Source organism: Hyalella azteca, unplaced genomic scaffold (genome assembly GCF_000764305.2).
Source record: "Hyalella azteca isolate HAZT.00-mixed unplaced genomic scaffold, Hazt_2.0.2 contig14460, whole genome shotgun sequence".
NCBI lineage: Eukaryota > Metazoa > Arthropoda > Malacostraca > Amphipoda > Hyalellidae > Hyalella > Hyalella azteca.
The window spans coordinates 67,547-95,209 of NW_025944342.1; the positions used below are offsets into that span (position 1 = coordinate 67,547).

At 39.3% G+C, this 27,663-nt stretch overlaps 1 protein-coding gene across 4 annotated transcripts; it reads right to left on the reverse strand.

The window, feature by feature from the left end:
- Positions 1-408: 408 nt before the first annotated feature.
- Positions 409-27,362, reverse strand: LOC108664523 (protein bric-a-brac 1). Of its 4 annotated transcripts, XM_018151120.2 has the most exons (8): positions 25,902-27,362; positions 24,314-24,455; positions 5,188-5,220; positions 4,542-4,799; positions 4,071-4,189; positions 3,657-3,787; positions 2,688-3,102; positions 409-2,168 (listed from the first exon to the last, which is right to left on the reverse strand). In XM_018151120.2, exons 1-8 carry the CDS (start codon positions 26,781-26,783, stop codon positions 1,605-1,607), a joined length of 2,544 nt encoding a protein of 847 aa, XP_018006609.1. In that variant the 5' UTR covers positions 26,784-27,362; the 3' UTR covers positions 409-1,604. The 4 variants fall into 4 exon arrangements, with proteins under 4 accessions (XP_018006609.1, XP_018006612.1, XP_018006611.1 ...); XM_018151123.2 differs by lacking the exons at positions 24,314-24,455; positions 25,902-27,362 and adding an exon at positions 18,333-19,117; XM_018151122.2 differs by lacking the exons at positions 24,314-24,455; positions 25,902-27,362 and adding an exon at positions 9,503-10,407.
- Positions 27,363-27,663: the final 301 nt, after the last annotated feature.

The window sequence follows — 27,663 nt, forward strand, 5'->3', positions numbered from 1 at the left end:
CTTCACAAAAGTTTTAACGTTTATGTGCTTGAAGTCTGGCACTAGAGATTAATAGTGCCTGTGCGCGCGCATACCTACGATACTTTTGGACTCGAGATATTTGTTAAATGTGAAAAAAAGTCGTTGGGTGGCATCCAAATTGAATAGGAGTTCCTTGCTGAATGTGGGTTGCCAGGGTTGGTACACGTTCTCCTTAATTGTGGTACTTAACTTTTAGAACGATTAACTGCTCTCGGGATGACCGAATTTGTGAAGACGGGGTTAGAATGAACGGGATTCCCAACTTCCAGGGATTATCTGTGCCGGGGAAACCGAGCAAACTTGCTAGTTTATATTTAACAAAATTGTTATTACGATCACATGTGCATTTATATTTGCCTGATGATTTGGAACAATCAAATTAATGGCTTCTTTTCGCACGTTTATTTTACACTAAGATTAAGTCAAAAAGAAATATTCACAGAAAAGTTATCCTTAAGACACTACTGCTTGCACATTGTATAACTACAATACTCTTATTATCTTACATAGTAGTATACTATAAGTATTAACAGAATTGCGATGACGTTATTAGGAGCATATTTTTTTCAAGCAATTATCAAATGTGACAAAATTGTTGTTTTCCCTCAATTTTCTTAGAATATAACGATCCATGCTGACAAAAATACTGTTAAAAGCGACAAATATTTCATAAACTGTCATCTAAAGTAAATATACATTACTACAAATTGCACTTAAAATGTACTAGACAAGCACATTTTACAATGTACAACAGCACCACGTAAGAAATACATACAAATACTTCACGAAAACTTGAAACAGAAAACACTCACAAATATTGAAGATAAATATTAACATCAGACTTTGAGAACATCGCAAAACCGTTAAAAAATAGCGTTATGCTATGAATTACAAGGCCTCTAACCGTGGAAAAAGGATGATGATGCATAGCTGTTTTCATAACTCAACACTTCCATTCTGTAGTCACTAAGCGTCCACATTTCAGGGCTTGACAAATGAAACATTTTGTGTCGCAGCTCGCCGATAAACGCGTTACGCGGTGCGATCCAATGCAGTCATGCACGGCAATCTGTGTCATAATTGTCATAATTTAGCAGTTGTTTTTAAATAATATTCAGTAACAAGTAAATTACTTATGGTAATTTAAAGGACGACAATACTTGGAAAATAATGAAAAACTTTTTAATCTATCTATACAGTAAAGATCCAAAAATTATTATAGCTGCTCACAGTTTGAAAGTGATTATTGTTTTTCGTACGTACCTATTTCTTAGAATTTAAAATGATTTATTGAACTGCTCAAAAAATAACAAACAAATGTTCATCTTAAATGGTTGAAGTTATACATCCTATAAACGATTTATTTAGTGAGATATCAATCAGACACTTTTTGAACGCATTTGCACAGAATATTTAACCTACATAATATCTGCTGGTGGTGGGAGATTTCAATTTACTGAACGTATCTTATATACAAGTCGTATAGATAATTTGAAGGTATTTCGATTATAAAGCGCTTTCAATACTGTCCATGTCCCCGAATTAATATCAGGCAATATGGAGTCAGAACACTGTATTCATACCTAGGTTTCTTTTTTACAATCTTTGGCGTGCATTTCTCGCACATTCTTCCTTGTAAACACCCTCTGGCATTCTGAACAAATGAACGCTGGTTTGAAAGCATGTTTGGTCGATAGGTGAGAGCTCATGTCATTGCCAACAACGTACTCAGAACAATACGGACAAACGTTAGGCAGAATTTCACTGGTATCAGGCAGAGAAGATGATGACGAAGAAGAAGAGTCGTCACAGGGCGATAAGTTGGTCGGGGTATCTAGGCTGGCGAGATTGGCGAGAGTTTTCAATGAGCTGCGTTTAATTTCGTTATCCGAGTCTTCGCGCTGGCCGGCGGGAGATGAGCTCGACTGATGTGATGATTGGCGCAGGTGAGAAGAGTCATGGTCGTCGGAAGCGGCTTCCAGGTTCGGTTGAGTGTCAGGGTCTTCTTGGTCAAGGCGGGCATCAGGAGGGTGACGGTCCCGTGAGTCTGAGGAGAGTGGGTTCTCTACTGGCGGTGGAGTCGTTACCTCCTTCGGACTAGGGGACTTGGGGATGTCTTCCTCATCTTCTTCCTCGCTGTTGAGTTCCTGCAACGAGCAGTCAATTAGTAATAGAACAATCGTGATCAACGAGAAGAAGTTATATACAATGCATATACATAATTCCTTTCAGCTTCAATCGGCTGATAAAAAGCTAAAAAAAAGCTTCATTACAAAATGATAATTTGATTCGAAAATTCGATCAATTCACCATGCATAATGTAAAAACTAAAGCGTTATAATTAATGGTCTTGTAGGAACAAACTCAAACTACAGTCTGGAATTGATTTTTTAATTACACTCCGGATATTCTAAAAAGGTTTTAAATATTGAACAAAGTAAACAATTACGAATGATATCTTAATAAATTTTGTTATAAAGTAATATAAATGAAATTTTGACGAAAAATTTCAACATTATGAGTTCCCTTGACTTTAAATTTCACTCCTTCCTATTCTATTTTACATACATAGGATTTTATATTCATTCACATATACGAAACAAACACGAACCGATTATTATTTTTTTTTTTGTCTTTTAGCATTCTACATACTACGAAGTACCCACCTCTTTAACGCAAGTCATGTCAAGGTCCATAAAATCTGAAGGATTAAGCATCGTAGGATCTGGTGTGGGCGACTCGATTCTAACGGGAGTAGCTTTGGCAAGGCAGCTGCCGCTGGACTTTTTGATAGGCGTTGTCTGCAGGAGATGCTCGTGCCGGGGCGAGCCTAGGACTCGAGATGACTCAGAGTGAGGAGGTGTGCTGTAGGAGGTAGAGGTAGGATTCATGGATCCGTTGAAGAGTCCCGCGAAAGAGTTGGCGGTGACGGTGGAGGATGAGGAGGAGAGGTTAGTGGTGCGCGTCAGGGGTTGTTGCGAAGATGTCGCGTTCTCGCCTGGACTTAGTCCAGTGATCCGCAAAAGTTCGGCGGTCTTCAGGAGGGATGGCAGGTCTTCAGCCGACACCGTCATTTCGCCCCTGTAACAACACATGTATATCAACAATTCGTCTACAAATAAATAAATAACATAATAAATTACCCGTCGAAACACGGCATTCGTATCTAAAGGCCTAGAAACGAGAGCTACCAACCGCGGAAAAAGGATTAATGCTTATTCCACAAATACATGGAGTAAGTGTTACTGTATTCATTGTAACGAGAGATGACGTCATCATACATTGAATTACCTCTTTGTTTATCACCACGAAAATCGTTGCCAAAGCAATTTCTGTCTTAAGACTTGGTAAGAAGAGATCACGCAAATATACACAGGGTAAATTATTCTGAATCACAACTATTATAACACAAATTAGTAGGAATTATAATTTGTCTCATTTAATGCGAAAAAGACCGTCGAGGACTGATATTGTCAATACTACTACGACTGTTGAGAATAAATGAACACAAATTACTCACAACAATAGGTAAAAATGAATCACAACATCATTATTCACATAAATGCAAAAAGTATTATTGAAAACATCATTTCATTCAACCATCTGCAAAAGCAGGATTTCACAGCCAGACTCACTTGTAAATGTACATGATGATGTTGGAAAGTTCAGCATATCGCACGTCTCGTGGCATGATGATGATAGGATGCTGACACGGGTTAGCACGCAGCACGGCAGAGAAATAAGGACTCACTGCTGACAGCACGCTCTGTGTGAACAGCAGAATTTATCAGAATTATGCAGTAATGAGGTAGGTGGATATTGCTATCGACGATCCGTGGTAAGGATGAGAATTGTAGTCAATCATAAAAATTCACTCTAAATCAATATAAAAATGGGCTCAACACCATGAAAATGATGTAATATTTCTACAAAACCAACAGTACGTAATTACTAGATATAACTACTGCCATTCCAACCTAAATTTTTAGCGAATTAAACGGCAAGGAGATAAAAATTATCAAGCAGATAATGTGAGTCGGGACTTGTACCTTATGTGCCTTCACAGAGCGTCCCTCAGCCGTGAGTGTTACGTCCATAAAGGCTTCGTCTTCAGCCAGTTGGTTGAGCACCAAGCTCAGGTGGTTGTTGTGGCGCAGCTGGTAGCTCTCTGTAGTTATAAATTACAGGTTATAACGCAGTTAGAAGGTAAAACGAAAACGTCGGTACGCACCGAAGATTTTCCATCAAAATAGGTTGGGTTAATACGGAGAATGTATCGTTGAATGAGAAAAATCAAGGAATATTTATTGTTTTTTAGCAAGCTAGTGGCCACATATGATCTTAGTTAACCTTTAACTTGTTCGAGAGATTGAAGGTCGAAAATATCAAATTATTTCAGTTAGAAATTTTAGAAATACTTACCTTACTGGGTTTGAGAAATAAATGACCATACAAATTTTGTAGAACGAATAAAACAGTGAATGTCCAACACCAATTTTCCTGAGGGTGCAAAATCTCGCCTGGTTTATTGGGCGATGTAACCGATGGAGGACTCATGCCGATGGCGGCTTCCCTGGCCGCGGCAGAGCTGCTGATTGATGACGTCATAGCCCCGCCCCCCATCATCATGTGGTTGTCCGTAGAGGTCTGCGAGGCTCCGCTCACGGCCGGCCCAGGGTCCCCCGCAGCCGCTGCGGCAGCGGCGGCCGCAGCCACCACGGCCTCAATGCCGCTTAGACCCACCGAACCTCCCCCCGAGGATAGCTCGCCGTTGTCGTCTGTCATGGGTAATTAAATTTAATTACTCTAAACCTCCTTTTTATAAGTTCTTTAATTTAAACCTCCTTTGATTAAACCTCCTTTAATTTAAATATCCTCCAATTTAAACTTCCTTTAATTTGAACCTCCTCTAATATAAACCTCCCTTAATTTAAACCTTTAATTAAAACCTTTAATTTAAACCTCCTTTAATAAACGTCCACTTCAATTAATGATTTAAATGTTAAAAGCATGAAATATCTATCGTGCGTCAAGGGATATAATAAGATAAGCCTGAATATTCAATAGTGATTTTTATAATTCTATCATGAATTTTTTATCGCACGGTATCTCAGATTAATAAATAATGATCAACGGTAAAACGTAGGTTGCATCCTCGTTTCTAACCTTGCAACATAGACCGCTGGCCAACGACACCGTCTGTAAGAGAGAAGAAAAACTTATGGAAGTTATGAACGAGTTTGAGGCATATAGAACGCTTTAAAACTGAACTGAGTGTTTAATAGATTACCACTGCTTCGAAAAATGTAGTTCCACCTGAAAAACTAGGACATTGAACTCGAATGATGATTGTGAAACATGATTATTGGTCGAAGCTTTAGTAAAAAAACATGGTCATCGGCATGCGAATAACGTGTTTGAAACTCACGCACTCGTAACTTCTCATATACGAGTAGCTACCATGCAAGCTCATTTCCAAATTTGTTGACACCAATTTGTGTTAAGTTTTATCGAATAAAAAAATGTCATTTCTAGTTTTTGTAATTGTGTGTAACCCCCAATATGAAGAGAGCTTGTGCAATGAATTCTTATTTTCTTTTAAAGCTTCACGTAGGCTTCAATTAATGAGAGCGGTAGCATGAATACGGCAAGCCTTCGTGATGGACCCATGTTTACGGTGCGAATTAGTCCAACGGGTCCCAACAATGAGATTAAGGGGTCACGGTAAAATTTTTAACGGATAAATGAAGTAAACTTTCACTTATTTTAAGCAGGTGGGTGCTTAGTAAGCTAGGTTTAGGAATAAATTAACGAATATATTTCTGGCATGACTTAAATTTCTTCATCTGCGATTTCACAGCACAAACATGCTTTGCCGAAATTTCGGTACTTTGGGTTTGCATCATACCTCGAACATCAGTAATGCATGGACAATTGAGAATATAAATTATAGAATAAACCATTTGACGATTTGTATTTATTGAAATGATTATTCATATCAGGCGCCTTATTTTTTCACCGCAAGTTGGAACAACCCGATCATCCATTGAAATACTACTTAATAAACGGTACTAACGTCATCAACTAGCAACAGTCGTTGTGATACAGCGCTTAATCGAGCTCACCTTGACTTTCATTCTTAAGCGAGTCAAAACCTTCAGATGAATTTATCCGCGTCTTAACCTGAGAAGAATGCGACGAGACAAATTGCTTATAGCGAGCAGAAAATTCCATTCCCATTGATTCAGGCCCTGCAGGAGATTCGGCAGAGGCACCTCTCATATCCTCTTGCTCATCGTATGAAAAATTGCGTACGTTCACAACATTTGAGCGATGGCCACGTAGGCCACTAGAGCGAGCCGCAGTGTTCTCATACTTTTTATTGGCAAAGGTCTCATCGAATCGACGTTTAGGAGCGCCACTTTGGTTGTTGTTGCACATGGTGGCAGCAACACTGGAGTTAGCGAGCGTTCCTAGCTGGCCAGTGAAGCGATTGTGACCGACAACGAAGGGTTTGACTTCTGCCGGAGACTTTTCTGGCACTTCAAAAGGCATTGGATGAGCAAAAGGAAGGTGTGATGGAATTTGCAGATAATTTTGATAGCTGACAGGAACGCTTCTTTCTCCAGTTCTATATTGCATTTGTAGATCTGGAGTACCGGCTAAAGAAAGTTGCTGCTGCTGAGAGTTCTCCATGGGGCAATAGTGTTGTAGATTTGGTCGAGTGATGTGACGGGTATGATCAAGAATGTCCTGGTACCGTTCTGGATGGTGGTGTTGTATATGCTTGCGCATGTTGGTCGTATTGGTGTACGTGCCTACGAACTGGCATAGTTTGCAGGCGTAGTGGTAGTTGTCAATCATGCTAAAATAGAGCCAAACGCGTGAAGTTCTTCGTCCTGAATTCGCAGACGAGGCAGCAACACCTGAAGCAGGAGCAGTGCCAGGACCAACTGAGTCTCCGCTGAAAGAGTTTGAGGCGCACGCAGCAGCGAACGCAGCGGCAACCTCGTCACTCGTTTCAACAGAAGAAGATACGGAGGCAGCGGCGCAAGTTTCCGATACTGGCTTGGCTCCGATATTCGGTAAGTTCGATACCAGCCCACTATCAATGGCGCTCTCAGCTGCCGCCATTACAGAAGAATATCACGCACAAAATACACCTAAAGCACTTAAATGTAAACACGGAACACCCGCATCAATCGAGGACACGTAAACACTACACTGTGTTGCGGCACTCAGTATCAAGAGAACTCGAAATACGGAGCGGAAGAGAGCGAGAAGCTGTGATGGTATAGCGGAGGTTGGGAAGGAAGTGAGGCCGAGCTTGGAACGAACCCCCACCTTCGATACCAACGCCATGATATCTGATATCGACCGATACCGCCTCCTCCCCTCAACGCTGCTGTCCCCCACATACACCCCAACACGCAGCTGCTACTGCTTCCCCATGCACAAACATAATACACGCGTTGCCTCAAGTTCAGGCGAACGCGTAAAACTATTTTTGCACATAAATGTTCATTCACAGAAGGTATAATCTCTTAATAAAACTGGAGTATATCAGACGTATCCGCTTTGTGTGTTAAACAACGGGCGAGTCTGAATCTACAACCCTGGGCCTACACACAACTGCTGCTCTCGATACCCACGATAAGGCTTATCAGATGTGATAAAGAATGTTATCATTACGGTACAAAACAACAAAGAAATTTGAATAAAAGATTATTCAAGGAGAGAGTTTTCAAGGTAAAGTTTGTATACGAAATAATTCAAGTTTCAGTAACTCCACCCACGAGCTCCAGACTCGCGTTGATTAAATCCAGTTAAAATTCATCCCAAAATGAAGTTGAAACAATAAGTGAACTAAATTTAAGTAAAAATTCGAAAATTTAAGGGTAAGACAAAATACAAAAAATCTATATGACAGCCGGTAACTGGCAATAAATTGAGATCGTCACATCGGGTGACATAAAATTCGAGAGGGGTTACGCTTTACATCTTTTAATGTACTCTTTGGAAGCAAATATCTCGAAACTTCATTCAGATCCAGCTTTTAGCTATTGAAAAAGTGCAGCATTCTTCGGAAATACGGTTTTTCTTCCGACGTGGATTCGTCCGATACGCTAAGAAAGATATGGCAAATCAGGTAAAAGAAAATGGAGTTCAATAAGTTGAATTCGGACTCGCCAGCCCAGGCTTGACCGTAGGACAAATTTAACCATCATACATCAAGACGACGTGCGAATTAAAAAAGGACGTCTACAGAAATAATAAGCAAAATCTACATTAAAATACACACAAGCATCACATCCTGTCTGCATTTCTCCCAGGAATTCGATTGATTGAGAAAAAGAAAACCCAAGTAGGTACTATCGACTGACATCATTAGCTTGGTACGGCATGTATTTTGCTGCAGCCATTATATATAAACTATGATATCCAAATATATCATTTTGCCCGTTACATAAATAATGCGATGGCGTCTTCACCGGAGAAGTTTAAATATTAGATATTAATTCAGATGCTTACTGTACCGAGTAAAAGCATGCTCGCAGTCTCTCATGATAAATATATTTACTTTCATAACAGACATTAAACTTTCGAGTAGGCTCATAATGGGATGAAGTTTCGCCGATCAGCGCAGTTTAAGTGTAATAGAGAGGCAGCAAGAACAGTAGTTCTGTTGGGAATATTAACGGATTGAGTAAAAAATAATAATAGTTTGTTACTTTGTTTCTCTTTCAATTCGTTCCAAATTTCGACACATAATATCTGAGCTAAGTGAATTCTCGTAAACCACAACACAACCTTGCGAAATGCCTTCAAGTTTCAGTTACAAATTTGTTCCACAGTTGCCAGTAGGAATGTGTGGTTTTAGTGGTGTGCGAGGCTCTATTTTGCTCACATCCGGTTAGAAATTATTTGTTAACATTGGGCAAAACTTGTAAACAAAGTATTTACTCTACTCGCGTAGAGTATACATGTATATGAAGCTAGAAAATTTTGCGCGCGCCACAAAATTTCCATTCGTACACCGCTTCAGCCTCACGATAAGCTTTAGTAGTGACGAAATTAATTTGTTTGAATTACAATGCCCTTTTATTCGTTTTAGACGAATACATACCGTGTTTAAAAATCGTGTGTACGACCAAAGACTTCTTCATTTACCGTCTGCATGCGGTATCAACACAAGTAATATCAGACGCCATCTTTCTCTTCGACAGATCCGAAAAGATTCTTCCGCGAATCCGAAATTAGCGGTGGTAGAATCAAAGCAAACCGTCCTTCCGCTTCGCAAGAGGGAACAAGTCATAGCGCTGAATTTTTCATAACAGTTTACCGATACAAATTATGTAACACTGATATTGAAAGTGAAAATGACCAGAAAAGGTTGAAACAAGTTTTGAAAAGGCAGTGCACATGGTTCATAGTGTAAAGGAAACCTCCTAAAAAATATAATTGCACGGGGATACAATACCTGCAAGTTTGAGTAACAAATCCAGAGGCACACCGAAGCTTTGGGCAGCGACATGAAGGGCTGTGTACAGAGGAATAGTGTGGGAGCCGGGCACGCTCCCATGATCGGTCGAGTTAAGGTTCACCGTTGACTGAACTTCGCGTTTTACTTTATGATTGTTGTTGTTGTTGGGAATAGTTGGGCCGTTCTTGTTGCTGGTTGTGTTATGGTTGGAGTGGTTTTTGACTGCCTTAGTCCCGTTGGTTTTAACCATGTTGATGGGATGATTGTTGTTGACGATTGTATTGTTGTTATAGTTAGGGTAAGTGTTGAGTTGAGTTTCCCCAACACCTGTAGTCGCGGCAGTGGAGTCTAGAGAAAACGAAGGCGCTTCGACTTTGAATGACACGGCGTATTTGATTGGCAAGCAAGGAGAAGGTGGACGACGATCACCTTGTTTGTATCGTTTCAAGAAACTCAGCGAGAAATAAGGCTGTTCTTTGAAAGCATCAGGCCAGTCTTCATGAATTAGCACGTTGGCATTGGCACCTTCAGTGCACTCATCGGGTCTCTTTGGCCGGTCCAGGCATCTGATCCCGTGGTTCATGAGGGATGATGTACCGCTGGCATATCCTTTATACATGAACAATCCACAGCAGTAGCGACACAGCACAAAGTCCACTTTCTGGCCCCCCATTGTAAGCACGTGCAGGAATATCTTCCACACCGCGGATTTGCCCCCGCGGGGAACACGTAGCACGTATTCGTTGCCCTCCAGCTTCGTAAGTACCACGTGGCGGCTCTCGGGGGGAGGTAGCCCCTCCATGGGGCACGCTGGCATCCCTACAACAGCCTTCATTGTCTAGTAAATATTACGAATAATTAAATAATAAAGAGCGTGAATTCTTTCAATATTTTAATTTAAGTATAATATTTTTACACTTTCGAAATATTTTCTTTTGAATAGATGCAAATTTTTGTATGGAAGGCCGGTCGCAACCTCGTAATCTCAAATGATGCCAAGCAGGCCAATGAATTTATTTACTTATAATATTACCATATGATAACCAAGATTTCACAAATAACAATCATTAAATTTCATACAGTCGCAGATCCACCATAAGAGTTCCGGTTCAATGACGATACACTTGAGAAATGTTTCAAGATATAGACGAGGCAGACATCAACTTGTAGCTGTGAAATTTTTCTACTCCATAATAATAAGGCACTCAAATATCACATTAATAACTCCCTGTTACATGAAACCTAAAGCTAGAAACTGAAGAAAAAATCTGAAAAAGAAAAATCACTTTAACTTTTATACCTTAACGAATGATATTGATGTCTCTTGATTCTTCTTATAGTAAACATTGTTGTTTTAAAGCCCGTATCCCCTTCAATGCATCATAAGCGTGTGTTAAACACCATACAAACGATGACGTTGCTCGAGATACAAATTTCGGTATTGCGCCAATAAGAGCGATTACAGAACAGTAAAACTTTACCAAAAACGAATTTATGAAATAATACGAAATAAACCGATTTAAATTGCTTCGTAGAAAACCAATAATGTTAAAAAATAAAATCAAACTCGCTAAGAGCACGACGATGGAATAATACACAATCGCAAACGAACTCACAAAGTAAAAGTAACAGTAGCAGATTTCATACTTCAGAACTGATTCAGAGCGCAACAGTGATAACATATCAATATTTTAACGTTCTATTGAGAATCACCAAAATGAGATCACATGTCGAGGTCGCCAGCACGTGTGAGCCGAGGCAGTGACGGCCGGATACGCAGCGAGTGTCCGGCAGTCAATAAGCGCATCCGCTCGTCCGGATCTACACGACTCAATGCCCCCGCGCCTGCCTGATACTAGGTCCCGGGGTGGGAGATGTGGTGTGTATATGACTTTTTTGACCTACTCTGCACTGATAACCGTATTTGGATGGTATGTATAACTCAATACAAGTGCAATATGTAGTGGAATATTACAAAACTGGAACATTATAACTATGCTGGCCTGATACTAGGTCGCGGGGTGGAGATGCGGTGTGTATATGAGGACTTTTTTGATCTACTCTGCACTGATAACCGTATTTGTATGGCATGTAGAACTCAATGGGAGCGAAATATGTATTACAAAACTTGAACATTATAACTTAATATTGAAGAGAATATTATGATAACCTGTACACGGTGCTGTATATTCGAAATCTTGGCTAATTTTCTACTCAGAGTAGCCAGACTCAATCCGAGTCACTGAACTGTCGGGTACATGCATGAGGCCTTGGTAAAACGCATTAATTTTTAAGAAAACTGTAGCTAGACAATTGAGATCTACATCAAAACAACGTTGAGTTGCGCTCTTGACCTGCACAAATAAAATATCTGATTGATATGTCCTAGCCGTGCCCTACTTAAGATAATAGGAAAGATAATGGGAACGCAATATAGTAGAGTACATGCTTCTTTTGGGGACGCAGTGTACGCTTCTGAAATAGAATGGGACGCAATGTAGACTAAAGCAGAGTAGATATTGGGACTTCCAAGCAGCAATGTAACTCAGAATAAGATTGGGGAACAATGTTGATACGCGGTTTGCATTCCGGAACATCTGCTGGTGCGATAGATGCGATGGCGAAGATTGTGACACACTGCTGACTTGATGCTAATGTCTCGCATACAGCATACTGGAAAATAATTTTGCATACTGGAAAAATGGGATGCACATCCAATTCGGGGTGTGCATGTATAGATACTGGCAATAACGCTACCGTCCAGCACAGGATGCGTAATAGGAAGAATAGCACGCTGTTGATTAGTGGGGTGCATACTGAACAGATGCAATTATACTCCCATTTCGCCTTACAAAATGTCTGATTTCTATCTATCTCTAATAAATAATGTGAATACAGACGAATAATTATCAATGCAAGGTATATCAACTAGAAATTAGAGCTCTGATTAATGAAATCATGGCCAAAGTTTCTCCACCTTGAGATACAAGCTTGCATGAAATGGTGTCCACACACTAATATGAATTGCCTCTCAGAACAACAACTGCACATCAAGATAAACAATCTTTGTAGAAGTGATTGCACAAGCTGATATAGATGGCCTCATGTAGCAGCGATTGTCCACTAAGATTAATATACCTTAACCGCTAAGAATGAAAAGCATTGCACTGATTATTCATTACTCAATAACGGCCTGAGATCTTCGCGTTATCAGTAATTTAGTAGTACCAGCAACTATAAGTAATGTCAGTTACTTCGCAGTACATGTTACTTCGCTGTACAAGTTACTTCGCAGCACCAGTAACTCAACACTGAACCGAACAATGCAGAAAATACTTGCTAATAATAAAATATAATTGCTAATACTATCGAAAATTCTCCCACACAGCACTGAGACCACCGACTTAAATTAGTACAAAAGCCACACGATTTTCAACACTCATTGAACTGGGATGCTTAACCACTGCTAACACTTCAATAAATAAAACAGACACTCGCTACACAAAATTTTTATAAATATTAGCAGCGTTTACTTTGGATATAGCTGCAAAAATAAGTTATTTCCTGGCAAATTGGTCCAGAAATAAGCTTATATTTTGCATATTGCAGTAAAAATGAGCGCGTATGCTGGCAGAGAGGAGATGGGAGCAAGGCAGGTGAGCGAGCACTGCAAGGAGAGGCGCCCTCGGAGCTCAAGTTGGATGTAGCGTCAGTGGCTGGTGCGGCCACCGTCCGCTTCTAGCTAATAATAACTCCAGCCTCCCCACCTACGTACTTCACTGCCTTTACAGGTACTCCTCTAAAAGGGGGTAACTTAATGTTTTACATTCATATTTTGTGATTTCAATATAGTTGAAATTAGTGAGGTACTGCTCGATAGGTAGTAACTTCAAGGTTTGCCTTCATATTTTGTGATTCAAATAAGTTGAAATTAGCGAGGTAATTCACTATAGGTTGTAATTTAATGTTTTAAATTCATAATTTGTGATTCAATGTATAATTGAAATCAGTGAAGTGCTGCTCTATTGGTAGTAACCTAAAGTTTTACCTTCATATTTTGTGATTCAATGAAATTGAAATTTGTGAAGGTAAAACTAAGAGTTTTGTCCTCATATTTTCCGATTCAATATAATCGTAATGTGTGAGGTACTGCTTCAAGTTTTGCCCTCATATTTCCTGATTTAGTGATGTTGAAATTTGCGATGCTGATTAGTGAGGCCAATATCGACTTATTTTACTGATGGTTTAGTCAACTATAGGTGGTCTCACTGCCTATACATCTATATATAGAATCTGCCGAAAGGGGTTCAGAATTTCGATGCAATCGTCTCACCTACACAAGAGTTGTAACAAATACAACAAGGATTGGTTGATGCGGTCACAGTCCGCTTCTTGCTAATTATAACTAGCAAAGCAACCCCCATCTGCGTATACTGCTCAGCCTACATAGATTATGCTGAGTAGGAACTCTGATATTCCCTACATTTTTGCCTATTGATCAGGGCCGGGTCAATAAACTTTTTAAAATAATTTACTTAATTGTTGGAATTCTGAACTCTTAAAGAGTAAGTTGAATGAGTTGAATGAGAGGTACTTTATGAATAATTATTTAAATTAATTTTTCAATCAATTCTTTGAATGAACCCATGTACAGTTATGGAAATGATTTCATCTTTGAAGGTCACATAGTATGGTGCTTTTAATTCAGTATTAAATACTACTCACTAATATTACATGCAAACATGCATCTAAATTCGCTAACAATACATTAACTGAGATCAAACATACAGGTATCAGTGACCTTCACAAAATATAATACACCAGAAATTATTTCCTACAGTATATGAATGGCAAATTTCATATCAAATACCTGCGTACATAAATCAAAATTTACCATACTGACATGATATGACGGCTGATTTAAGAACCTGGCATCTTTATAAGCGACCTCAAAATACAATGATTCATGTATAAATCATTAAGACGAGATGCTTCTCGTCGTCTCAGCAGTCATGATATGCAGCGAGGCCAAGTCTTTGCGTTATCAGTTAGTCTCCGGTGCTCTAAACCTCTGGAAAACTCTAAAAGGAAAATTGTACGACACGTAAATTGTCAGCCTTTTATATGCTTTACATTTCAGAAAAAGACAAAATAGGAAATTACACAGCCCGTACTTTGTTAGTCTTTTATATTGTAAATGAAGAGAAGAAGTAAACATAGGAAATTGTATGATCCGTAATTATCACTGAATATCAGTTAACCAGCAACCAGAAACAGTTGTATTAGTTGAATTTGTTACAGAACTGGAAGCTATATCAAACACTAATTTGATGTTATAACTGAAATCGAAAAATCCATTTGAACCCTTCATTTATTGGAAATATCTGTTCAGAGTGCAGTTTAGTTTCCTCAAATGCAATTGATACAAAAATATAGTGCTGTCAAAATGAGAAGAAAAAAAAAACACGATTCATCTAGCCGGATGATTAGATCAGGATTATTTTAAGGCCCAATCTTAATTTTAAACAAACGAAAGTAAATATTTCTTGATTACTACTTGATACAAATTCAATTGGAAGATCGAAAAATAAAAGCCATACTGTCATAAAATATTACCGACAGTGACGAACAAACTAAAAATCATATCTGTAACGAAGAAAGGGAGACAAATAATGATAAAAAAATGAGAGTAACAGAAGCAAGAAATAGACGTTGCGAGTGTTGCGTAAGTCCGGACACGGAGTAGGAGAGTGGGACGGCGGAGGGAGGGAGGGAGTCAGGCATAATCTGGCAGCACTCCACGTATATGCGGGGAGGACGGGCGGCGCTCGTCATCCGGTGGCACCGCACAAAAAACACGGCAACCCGCGAGCGTCGGTCGGTCGAAGAGTATCCCTTCTCCGGCCCTGGCACAGCGCGACAGTGCCAGCAGCGTACTTGTGGATGGCACTGCGCGCACATGGGCGTTTTGCGCACACACAATTGAATGCTACATGTACTCTCGTGAACCAGGTTCACATAAAAACCAACACTTTACACGCGAATAAAAAAAATGGATATTCTACGTATATCTGTTCATACGTACAAGACATTTCATCAGTGAGTAAATTAAACACATAACGCCTGCGTGTGTGCATGCGAATGGCACTGGATTAGTATGTTTTAGAACAGTGCAAAACAAAACACGCGCACATGTACTTAGAAATATGTAACGCCCACGTGTGCGCGTCACCAGTGCTACGTGTACACGAGCTAAGCACCCAACTTTTACATTGGTGAAGAGCCCAACACGAGCACGAGCAAATGAAGCGCACGTACATGGATGCCATCGCACATATGTAAACCTCTACACGGAGCACACAAAACCGTACACAATAAGATTTTTCCAGCAGTAAGGCAGCGCATGATAATACCTAATAACATAATAGTTTCAGAGATAGGAAAATACATATATCAAATATCATTCAGAGATGGGAAAGTACATATCAAATACTGGGAAATTGTATGATAAGGCATTATTTTGCGCAAGTACGTATAATTGAGTTACCCAGCAAACCATTAGAGATTGCGTGCGCTAGAGCGAAGTGGTAAGATACAAATAATGAAGATATGTTATCATGTTGCAGTATCTGTATTTTTTCATTCTTCTTGATTGTTTTTCTTATTACCCATAATTTTAGGGGAATTCAATTATTAATTTGAAGCTAAGATACTAGGGACTGAGTAAAGTAACGGAGTAAAATAAAAAAATAATGGATGTTACTCAGAAATCTCGGATTCATGGACCTGATATACATACATAGGTGTTTTTTCGGATAGGTTGTGGACATGTGTCTTTAGCTGTTGAATATATGAAAAAAATCGTCAACTATATAACGAACCAAAATAAGGTAGATTACCTGTATATATTCGGATAAAGCATGGTTTCTTAAAACAAGAAACAGAATAAAATACGAAAAATCCAATGTTCAGAATCCCTTAAAGAATTTTTTAGTGATACTATTTATTAATAGAGGCTTTGAATCCACCTGCACATACATTCACTTCGGTTATACTATCTAAAGTTGTTTTAAAAAGTTGTCGCTGAAAAAAATCGAGTCAATTTGCCGGAAAAGTTCATTCATTTAACAGCTGCTAACGGTGTTATAGTAGAAATGCAATGGCACGTTTCAAATTGCATTCACTTTAGCAGGGTCGACACAAACGGCTTTTCAGAACTAAATACATCACAAGATTAGAGAACCGTTTAATATCTGCATTTATTCAGGGCGACATTCACATGAAGAAAAGACGAAAGTGTTATATTCGAAACACTAGCACCAGATAAAACCACCGTAAAATAGCTATGAGCGAGCTATCCCTCAGAAATACATTCGATATATGCTGTCCGTATCTTAGCACGAGGATAACACACTCAGGTTATATAGTTTCGGAAAATGGTGCTCAAACTGAGTCATTACTTATGAAACTGTTTTTGTTACTCACTATATGATGATTACTCACTATATGGCAATGTTTTTGTTTAATAATAAGCACCAAGTTAGTTACACAACATGCCCGGGCCAGACTAGACAGGCTGTTACCAAGCCGAGGGTCGCCCTGTCACTGCACAGCCCCGCTCACCACGCCGCTGCACAACCGCTTTCAGTCCGGACTGCTCGAGAGTGAGAGGGACTTCCTCTGGTGCCCCTGACCTCTTCCCCACTCCCTCGCGCCTCCCCACTCACCCCGGGGCCCTCGCCTATCCACTCACCCCGGGGCCCTCGCCTCCCCACTCACCCCGGGGCCCTCGCCCCACAACCGCACGCGTCGCACCACGGGCTCTACATGGGTCTTCCGGAGCGGCCTCAACATGAGCTACTGCTACGCAAGCGACGAGATTCTCGTGAAGTGCACTAAACACTTCGACATTACATCACGATGAAGAACCATCAACTTAATTATCGGTGCACTCTATTACGGTAATTACACTTGATATCTACACTTGAGATTTGTAGACTTGATAACGATGTCAGAATAACGACAATGATAGGATAGTGTAATTTAATTTTATCGCACATATCGAGACGGCAAGCGCAGTTATAATTACCACCACCAGATTCAGCCATCAAAGGTTCAACATTACTACCTTGGAAGTGTATAATTTTGCAAAATATAAAATTCAAGGAAGCATTTAATTGATAATTACTTCACATGTACTTGTTTCCATACTTTGATTGCAAGTCAAAGGTCCTCATTTGCACTCAAGGGCACTGAACGTGTTGAAACTTATGATGCAACAGTAACCAAACATGTTGAAACCCAACAATTAGCTGGGCAGTTGAGCATTCCTCCCAACGCTAATGTCGTCCTATTAAAAAACTGTACTGCAAGTTCGTACGAAATCATATTTTAAATTGTTATTATTTTTAAAATTTCATAACGTGATAAACGTTAATTTTCCACCAGCAGGACGTGTTAAAATGAGTGCAATCTAATGAAAATGCACAAATTCATTAACATATGTTTGCTGGGCTTTGAAATCACAATATGTTCGAAGCAACTAAAACATGTGTCATGAACAAAGGCCAAATCCATTATAAATACATGATGCGGGCACGAGGACAAGTAAACTCAAAACAAGTGCGAACATATTCAGCAATTAAAAGTAAATTCCATCACGTTGATAAGCCTAATAATCATTTTAACGACTTACGTGCTTCAAATTGCTAATTTGTTATGAAAAAATCAAGCAATTTTTCCCGTAAAGCCAACAATACTCAATCAAAAGTGTAACAATGGTTATGATAACAATTATAATGAATGAACACACGAGTAATCTTTTTACCTTTACTGATAGGTGTGTGCCACGACCAGCTTGCCGACGATTGCCATGAGGTATCATTGGACGCAGAAACGACCAAACCGTTCTGGGTATCCGTGTCAGAATTGAGCTCTTGTTTCACATGACTCAAAATGGCGGCAACATTCGAGTCTGATTTCATTTCAGTTTTTAGCTTCTCAATTTTGTGTTGATAAAGTATCCTCTTGATAGCATTTTCTTCCTTTTGCTGCTTGATTTGCTCTTCAGAGGACCGCGAGTGGCTGATGCAGAGCATTCGGTTCGACGGCACTAACTGGGACACTGCGTTATACTGTTCAGGGTGCTTCACTTCCAGATGTCTAGCCACGTTCGTTGTGTTGCCAACGTATTTAATTTGCACGGGACATAAGCTGCATTGCACCATAGTACGGGTCTCGTCAACGAAATGGGACAGCAGCCAGATCTTGCTGCGCCCGCCAGCCGATTTGCGACCCTCCTTGTTAAACATCGTGGGTTACCGCTGAAAAATTTCCCGATGTATGCACCAAATCGATAGCGAATTAGGGAAATTTTGTTAAAAATTATTATTTGGTCTCACTGACAGGAAAAAGAATCAAAGTTGGTCTCACTCGCAGGAAAAAGAATAAAAGAACTATCGACAGCGTCTTCAGATAGAAGTCAGCACAATTTTACCGCTCTTTTGTTATACCTCAATTTTGTGGAAGAGGGTACATTATTACTGCGACTTTTTTCAATTCTAGAACTATCTCTGCAAAAAATAACAACGTTTTACCATTTGTTCCGTTTATGAGATCCTGAAGAAACGAAAAAACAAAGACACATGATGTAATTTTGGAAGCGTTCAGTTGAACAGTAGATGCAAATCATGCATTTATTCGTACGCAAGATATTTAAATTCATAGATTTCTGCAGAATTGACGAAATGAAAAGTCAGAAAACGCACACTCACTTTCCATTCTATCAAGTGTTTTATCTCAGTTCGATTCAACGTTCATAAACAACATATGTCTATTGCAGAGAAAATAAACAAGTGTATTTGGTGAAATCAACTTCTAGTCCCCTTCTGTCCCATTTTAGGTTACTCCCTCGCTTGTACTGCAGTGTGAGCGAGAATAAGGCGTGTAAGGTAATGCATGAGAGGACCAACTATTATAAAATGACAGAGCACAATATAGTATAAATAAAAAATTGGCAATTCGTGGTTTTCAAGCCAAGTGAGCAACACAGTACTAACTCTCGCGAGTTTGCCACACAATGTTGTGCAGTATTTTACACGTGAAGGTAATGCATTAGATCAAAGAATCCAAAGCCAAATTGTAAAGCAAAATGACGATGCAGATAATAATTCCCAATTTGCTTACAGGATCAGAAAACATATTAAGTTGCATATTAATTTCATTTGATGACATGGTCAATTTTCATTTTTACTAGAAAGCACACAAACATTAATCTTAATGGCATAGCTTATGAATTAAAAAGCTCTCAAAAGATTTCCTAACATCCCGCTAAAAAGTTTGATTGTTATTTGTGTAACTTAAATATTGTGATAAGAATATAAATGCATATAATGGGAAGACGTCACTAAATGTTAGGAGCAAAAATTTATCCCGAAAGCGTTTGCGGTGAATTCGTTTCAGGCAGTTAGCGATTAAGCACACATGCCAGCTCTGTCATAAACTGTTCCATCTAATTGCATTGTAAAAAATCGATTACACAATCGAGTAAATTAAAATTGAAGTCAATATAGAACATTAAAAATACACTCCCACACAAAATGAAAACCAACTACCCACACTGTCGCATCGGGCGATCATCTAGCAGTCAACACATAAAATCAGTAAACAGAAAAGGGATAAACCACGAATCAAGAACAATAATCTGGGTGATCACGTCACAGTGCAGCACAGACAAGGGACACGTTGATGCGACCGGCACGAGTGACCACACGACACTTGGAGTCTTGAGGGCACACGCAGCGTCCTGCCTGTCGAGGCAGCCTGGCTGCGCTACACACGTTGAGGGAGAACGCGCCTCTCCCCCTATGACATGGATCGATCTAAGGAGCCGTACGGCCAGTCGCAGGACAGCAACGATCATCGATCCCAAGAGCTGTGACCAATCGCAACTCTTCCTAGGATTGATCAGCAGCCGGCAGCGTCGTCAGATATATAGTTATGGCTATAGCTATAGCGGCAACCGTTTCCGATACTGGTCGATCGATAAATCGATCGAGCATCAGCTATCGTGTCAAATATATTAGTGGGAACCAAAATCGATGCGCCACGATCGACCAGAACTACATCGTCTATATTGCGCGCTAAGAGAATGTTTTGAAACACGTGTTGGTAAAATCGAGAACCACACAAAAAATTGTAAACAACTAAAATAGTTAACAAAGCAACAGTATTTCTTGGATAACTAGAAAAATAAATAATATGACTGCTTTATGCTTATGATGTAATAAGTCAGTACAGAAGCGTAGTAAATTATTATCTTCATTCGCAAAAATTGACTTGCTAAAGATCGAACACGAAATACCGTACATCTTCATCTGTTTGGTATTTGAGCATAATAACATCAATCATATGGGGCGGATTTTGTTAATCGAAAACCATTTAATCCTGTACTGTTGCGGTGTACAAATGCACGTCGTATCCTAATGCAGTCCTGTACAGTAATGGCAATTACTAATATATACTAGATAGTAAACATAAAGTATAAGTTTAATTTTATATTAATTTATGAGATCGTACTTGGTGAAATAGGTAATAGGACTGTTATAATTTAATAGAGGGAATTTTGGAGGGGATGTGGCAACTGTTGCGAATCGTTGCCAATTAGTGAATTTACCTACCAATGTATCGGACCCACCTTTCTTAACTCGAAGTACGTAGCAAGAATTAAGTACTGCTTCCAATCGACAACTTGATGGTATCAAAACTTATTCAGAAACATTGTACGTATTTGTCCTGTCACCATATGAGTTCAGGAGATTCGTCGGAAGATTGAAAAAAAAAATTGGTAATGCACCGGAAATAACTCGTCAAATATCACTTTAGGCGGTATCACACGTACAGCACACTGCAGCTTGACACTATAATTTCTTATTCAAACCTTAAGAAATCGTGAACTATCGTTGCAATATTTACAGTTTTAGAAGGTTCACCAACTACCAAGTAAAGTTTTTGCGTAAAAGTTACAGTTTGAAGAACCTAATTTTGTCCAACAAATGGCGGTAGCTTGATTTTTCTTTAGAAACACCATTCCTACAGAACGCGCAAGGAACACTAAGTATCACTGTAATCCTTGACTGCGCCCACACAACCACCAAGATTTCCCGCCATCGCGTTGGGTGACGAGTGTTTACACACGTAGTTACACCAACTGGAAATTCTTAATCATCTCGGAGAATTGCTAAAAGTACGAAAGGAACGTCCGCATTTTCCTGAGGACTATTGAAGCATTATGACGAATAAAGGTAGCTACAAAATTAGTAATGCTGGATAATTAGTAGCTTTCAATTCCGATATAATTTGGTGCACAAGTTGCTCTGTTAAAGTTGGTATCATTGTTATTTATTGAATGGCATTGCAGACCGTTACTGCACGGGGACCTGCTGCAGATCAGTTATAAAAATCTGTTGAAAGTCATTTGTGACAATAAAAACACAGTGAAAATGTTTCTTATGCGATATCCATTATTAGTGACACTAAAATATTTTCTATTACACACTTGAAATCAGAAATGGAGAAACTGTTTTAATCCTGTAATACTTCCAAATGTGATAGACTTATCTAATTGTCTCTTAGTTCGCCTAGAAAATATTAATTAGTTTTATTTTATACATGTTGAGAAATTTTCCGGGCCCTATGTTTGCAAAGATTTAGATATGGCGTGAATTGGTGACTTTTGCAAATGTAATGTGTTCCATGTACAGTACAGTAGGTATATTATCGCTGGAGCATTTAGTTTCTGTGCATTTTGGGCGAGTACAAGTCAAGCACTCTTAGCGTTTTGTGTGACTGATGCTGTACGCGCAGTACATACTTTTGTGTGTCAATGAAACAGTTGTAGCTTGCTGAGTCTCATAAGTGATGTTGATAGACGGGATTCACTGAAAGTGGATGGTTGCTGGCTTCTCCAATATTTCAGGTCCTGCATTCCGATTTTCAATGAGTACCTACCGGGTAATGTATATTATTTTGTATTATTCCTCTTGAATTTCACATTGGCTAGAGTAGACCATTTGAAAATTATTAGGATACAAAACTCCGAGGTTTCTAAAATGTTTATATGACGAGCTCCTCAGCGGAATCGGTATTTCATCGACGTATGTGTACCACAAGCGTGGTTCTATCGGAAAAATTCTGCGACTTTTTGTAGAAAACAGAACGAAGAGGCAATTTCGGATCGAAAAAATTATACAGGTAACCAATGCAATATCAATTAATAAACTTTTTACTTTATTTTCATCTGTACTAAACGCGCACAAGCCAAAACAAAACGAAGGCTCGATTGCCGTGACAAGTTTGTTAGTACAGATTCAACACGAAACATAAGATTTCCAACCAGATAATTTCCAGTACCAATACACAGAGAAACCGACGCTGTAATCATGAATAACGATAATGATAACGTAGACGCAATATTCATGAATTCGATCACGGTAACGTCAAGTCAGGTAACGTCAAGATCATGTTAACATCAGATGATACAAACGACAATATTTTTAGTTTAAATTTATCCAAATTATCCCAAGGCAACACGTAGGAGAAGTATATATTCGTGTGAGAATTTCATGTAGGTATCGATTTCCAATAAATGACTAAGCGATCACAGAAACCACATAAAAATCAATTAGGCAAGTTCGATCGAGATTTCTTCAGGATAGATTTTAAATCGTTCCGAAGATTTTAGTGTTATGTTTAGTTTTTTTATTTTAGTTTGAATTCTACACTCTAGCCAGTGTAGAATTCAATGATGGTGTTTAACATAATGGACCTGAAATAGAGATGAGATATAATTTCAAACACTTCCACTTTGATCGTTCTATGATGTCGCGATTTCTACTTCAATCGAAAGTGCTACAATGAACGTAAATAAATTACACGCTAATTGTAAATTAATATTGAAAGTTCGTGATTTATAAACTTGTTTGTTTCTGATAAGATACTACTAAACTCTGATACTTCTTTGATCGAACTGGAGCTGGATCCATATGAACTTAATAAAAAATGTTCAACTGAACTCATCATGAATGTTGATGAATGTTCTACGGGTCGATGTCAACGACGGCTAAAGCCAGTCTACTGACATTCAGATTTCAATGAACATGAACCATGCACGCTCATACATACGTATAGATCAAAACAAGAAGCGTTTTGAAGACTTCCAACCTACATTTACATCCGATATAGTTTCAAAGGACCCTAATATACGATTGTTAGATTGCAACATTATTATTTTAGAATATGTTTTCTCGATGATAATGATAACGAGATGAAACGTGGCGTGCAACGCAACAAGTTCCCAACAGTTTATGACCAATTTTAGGACCCGACACGAACAAATTGCAATGGCAATATCTGACTATCTTGACGGAGCATTAATTATTTAAAAACGTCCATTACTTACTATGAATTCCATAGTAAATCTCAATTGAATTGCAGCGTAGAAAATATATTCGCAAAATTAAACAGCTTTTCGCGGTCGGTGGGGAGAGGTTTTCAAGTTATTTGAACGATGATCGTTTACTTTACGATTCCATGTTTGATTCTTAGGGATGAGATAGTTCATAGGCTTAAATATGGCAGCTTTAAGTCGGCATTCTCTAGGTATCTCAGCCACCAGCATTTCAATTGATCCTTCATTATAAAAGGAACCTTAAATATGGCCCCTAATCTCCAATGCCTTAGAAATATTTTAATACCAAAAATTTCCTCATACTGAAAAACCGTTAGTGGTCGTAACACTGTTCTACTTACCATCGTTGTGTGCAGATTCCTCGAAATTAAAAGTGCGGACCGAGCGTCCCGGAGATTTGGAAGACGATGAATCCGTGCGGTAGTCGGGGCCACCAGTGTTTGATGGGCTGACATCATCATAGCCCGGCATTTCGCTTTTGATCTGACGAAGACAACAAGTTTAATTCGCTGACACTTTCAAATCGCGTAGTCTTTCAAATTACTTCTAAAGACTACTTTGAGCATGAGAATCTGATGTGCGATTCCTAGTTAAAAATTCGATGGCGAGTAAGAATTTGAACCAGTCAAAGCATTGCAAATTACTGACGGAATATGCTGTGAAAAAAGTTGAGTTTAGTCATTGATTCTCGTTTCCAATTAAAAATGCATTTTGTTTCCTGTTCTGCTTTGTATGTTAAACATCAGCAGCTATACCATTAGAAGAATTTCTTAGATTATTGTTGTAATAGTAAAACTGTGTGGTTATACATATCTGTTGTACACAGTTGTATTAGTAAACGTTTCAACCATTACTCGTTTGCAGGAATAATGAGTACCTACAAAGTATCGTGAAAAGAAAATGAAGAAAAAATATATCTCAGTACTCACTGCAGTGAGTGAAAGAGAGCGCATTTTCTCGTCGACGAAAACTTGAGGTCACGGACGGACAGACGGACAGACAGACGGACGGACGGACATGGCGAGCACAATAGTGCATTTTTTTCCATAAATGAGAAAATGCGCTAAAAATATGCATTTCGCTAAAGTTTCAAATCGCGTAGTCATTTAAGGTTTAAATTCTAATACCACCCCATCTGACTAAGAGGAAAATTACACTTTATATGCAATAAAAATTTAATTAACAGTAGAAAAGTGGAGGGGAGTGAGCAGTCATTTGTTAATTACTAACGCTTACTGTCATATTCCTCCAGTAATAACGACCAAAAAACTCAATGAGAATAAGCAGTGTAAAAAGGATCAGCAGCGTAAATGATTCAAGGAAGTGAGTTTTGAACTTAAACCTCTTTAAATCCATTTGAACAGTCGACAAATGAACGGATGATAAGAAAATAAATGAATTAAAAGTGAATGACGATGACCGGCTACGTAAAATAGATTAGTTTATGCTAAAAAAGAGGTAAAATTTCAGAATAGAAGATTAGATTTTATGCATAACTATGAAATCTGAAATTGAAAGTTGTTTGAATTGTCTGTCCTCAAGGGAATGAACAATTTATCAAATATTTAATGCATTGAATTTAAAAAAACGTGTAGTTATAGTTAAATTTTAACATGAAACTATGCATGCAGCTTGAGGCATAGTCAAATGTAGTTAAGGAGTTAAATGTCGTATTCAACGATAACATTTGCGTAAGTCCACAGTTGGAAAAGAGAAACGAATATTACAGCACACTTAGGAAATTAAGATTAAGAAAGCTGGAGCATTGATCCAAGAGGCGTAATTTTATGTTACGGTTTTATAATACATTAAATTGTCTGAATAATAATGAAACGAGTAACCAAGTAAAGAAATTTAACTTTGAGCTTCAAATATTATGACCGAATTAAAAATCAGCAGAAAAATAGAAGTAGCAAAAAAGCAATTTACCTTAAATGGAGTACATGGAGGCCCCGAAGAATTCATTTCATGCGAGCGGTGGATGGTCATATGGTGTGGGGGCATCATGTGCGTCATGCGGTTATGATGGGGTCTTGGGAACTGCATGGGGTGAACATGAGGGTATCCGCTGGGTGCAGTGTGGGTAGGGTGCATAGATGGGGTATGACTTGACCGAACGGGTGGAGAAGACCGCGGGAACCCAAAGAACGGGTGATGGTATTGCGATTGCCTAGTCAAGAAGTTGTGTAACGAATCCCAATATTCCCACTGAGGGTTGGCAATTTCACCAGCTATGAGTTGTCTTCTTATCCTATTATATAAAGCTTTTAGGTTGTTGAGGCGCTGCCTTGCTTCGTCGCCAGTAACTCCTTCTCTTTTCTTGAGCACTTCGGCCATCTCAGCCCAGATCGCTCGATGGTTTTTCTTTTCGCTACAGAATTTGTTCTGCCATTCGTCTGAGGTATAAGTGTTGATAAGCTCCATGGTTTCTTCGTAAGTCCAGTTTTTCGATCTACCTCTCTCCATGAGACTGTCTGCCATATCCCCCCACATGAGGTTAGCGGCTTGAGGATTTCCAACGATACTTCCACCATTTCCCTCATTGTTGCCACCACCTCCGCCAACGCCACCGGATCCACCCATCCAACCGCCAGCGTTCGTCACATGGTTGGATGAAGTGGAATTCATTGACATACTTGCGTTTGATTGGTTAATGGGAGAGGGCATATTCACCCGCATGTGATTCAATCCTGCCATGCCTGACATGTTTGTTCTCATGTTGGCGCCCATGAAGCCAGCAAGGGACAATATTGAAGGGTTGAGAGAGTTGGGCACGTTGCCACCAGATTCCGACGCACTGCTGTTGCTCATCGTAAACGTTCCACTACACAATGTTTGGAGTCATTCACGGCGTATAAAAAGATTTCAACGAATTAAAAAAGCTCCAAATTTATTTATGTTACAGAGAAAACCCCTAACACAAGGATATATGGTGAGACAATTTAAATGTCATGAATTACTACAAAACATACGCCATACGGTAGTAGTTCATCAAACTAATTACTAACCTACCATGTCTCACAGTCACAGTGTCGTACAAAATGTTTGTGCTACTTCAATTTATATACACCTCGATGTTTTTGATCAAGATGGAAAAAATCAACCCGTGCGTTTCAAACAAACAACAAACATTGTTCACTGGAGAAACTAATTCACGAATCACTTCACACTGATCACAATCTTCTGGTTACACAATTGGGCAATTGAGAACAATATGCATAGGTTACTCAAGGCAGTAGTTCATCGCGACTTAGGAACAAAAATAACCAGATTAATTCACAGGGCAATGTTCAGAAGCATTTTTATCGAAGGAAAGCCAGCCATGCCTGTGTAGGAACTGTGGTCACAGCGTCTACTGCAACTGCTCGTCTGGCAGGCAGTGTTTCGGCAGCAGGGTCGGAGGGAGGGAGTAGCAGCGGCAGCCCATTAAGGAGACTTTCGTGCGCATGCGCCTTGCGAGCACAGAGAACGTAACCCAGAATCATGCAGACCAATATCGCCCTTATGCAGGCCATTATCATTTGATGATCGTCAAGTCAGCGGAACCCCACTATAAGAACCATCCAACCTCGATAGAGTGAGCCGATCATCATCATCAGTCTGAACATGATCATTACGCTGGCTCCACAGCGCCCAAATGCCTCGAAGTAATGATGATCATCGTCATCATCATTAAGCTGATGATGCCTCC

Coding starts and splice junctions, on each gene's coding strand:
- LOC108664523 (XM_018151120.2), bottom strand. CDS start 26,783: ATGAGCAACAGCAGTGCGTCGGAATCTGGTGGCAACGTGCCCAACTCT. Junction 24,456..25,901: donor CTCCATGTACTCCATTTAAG/GTAAATTGCTTT, acceptor TGTCTTCGTCAG/ATCAAAAGCGAAATGCCGGG. Junction 3,788..4,070: donor GCTCTGTGAAGGCACATAAG/GTACAAGTCCCG, acceptor CTGTTCACACAG/AGCGTGCTGTCAGCAGTGAG.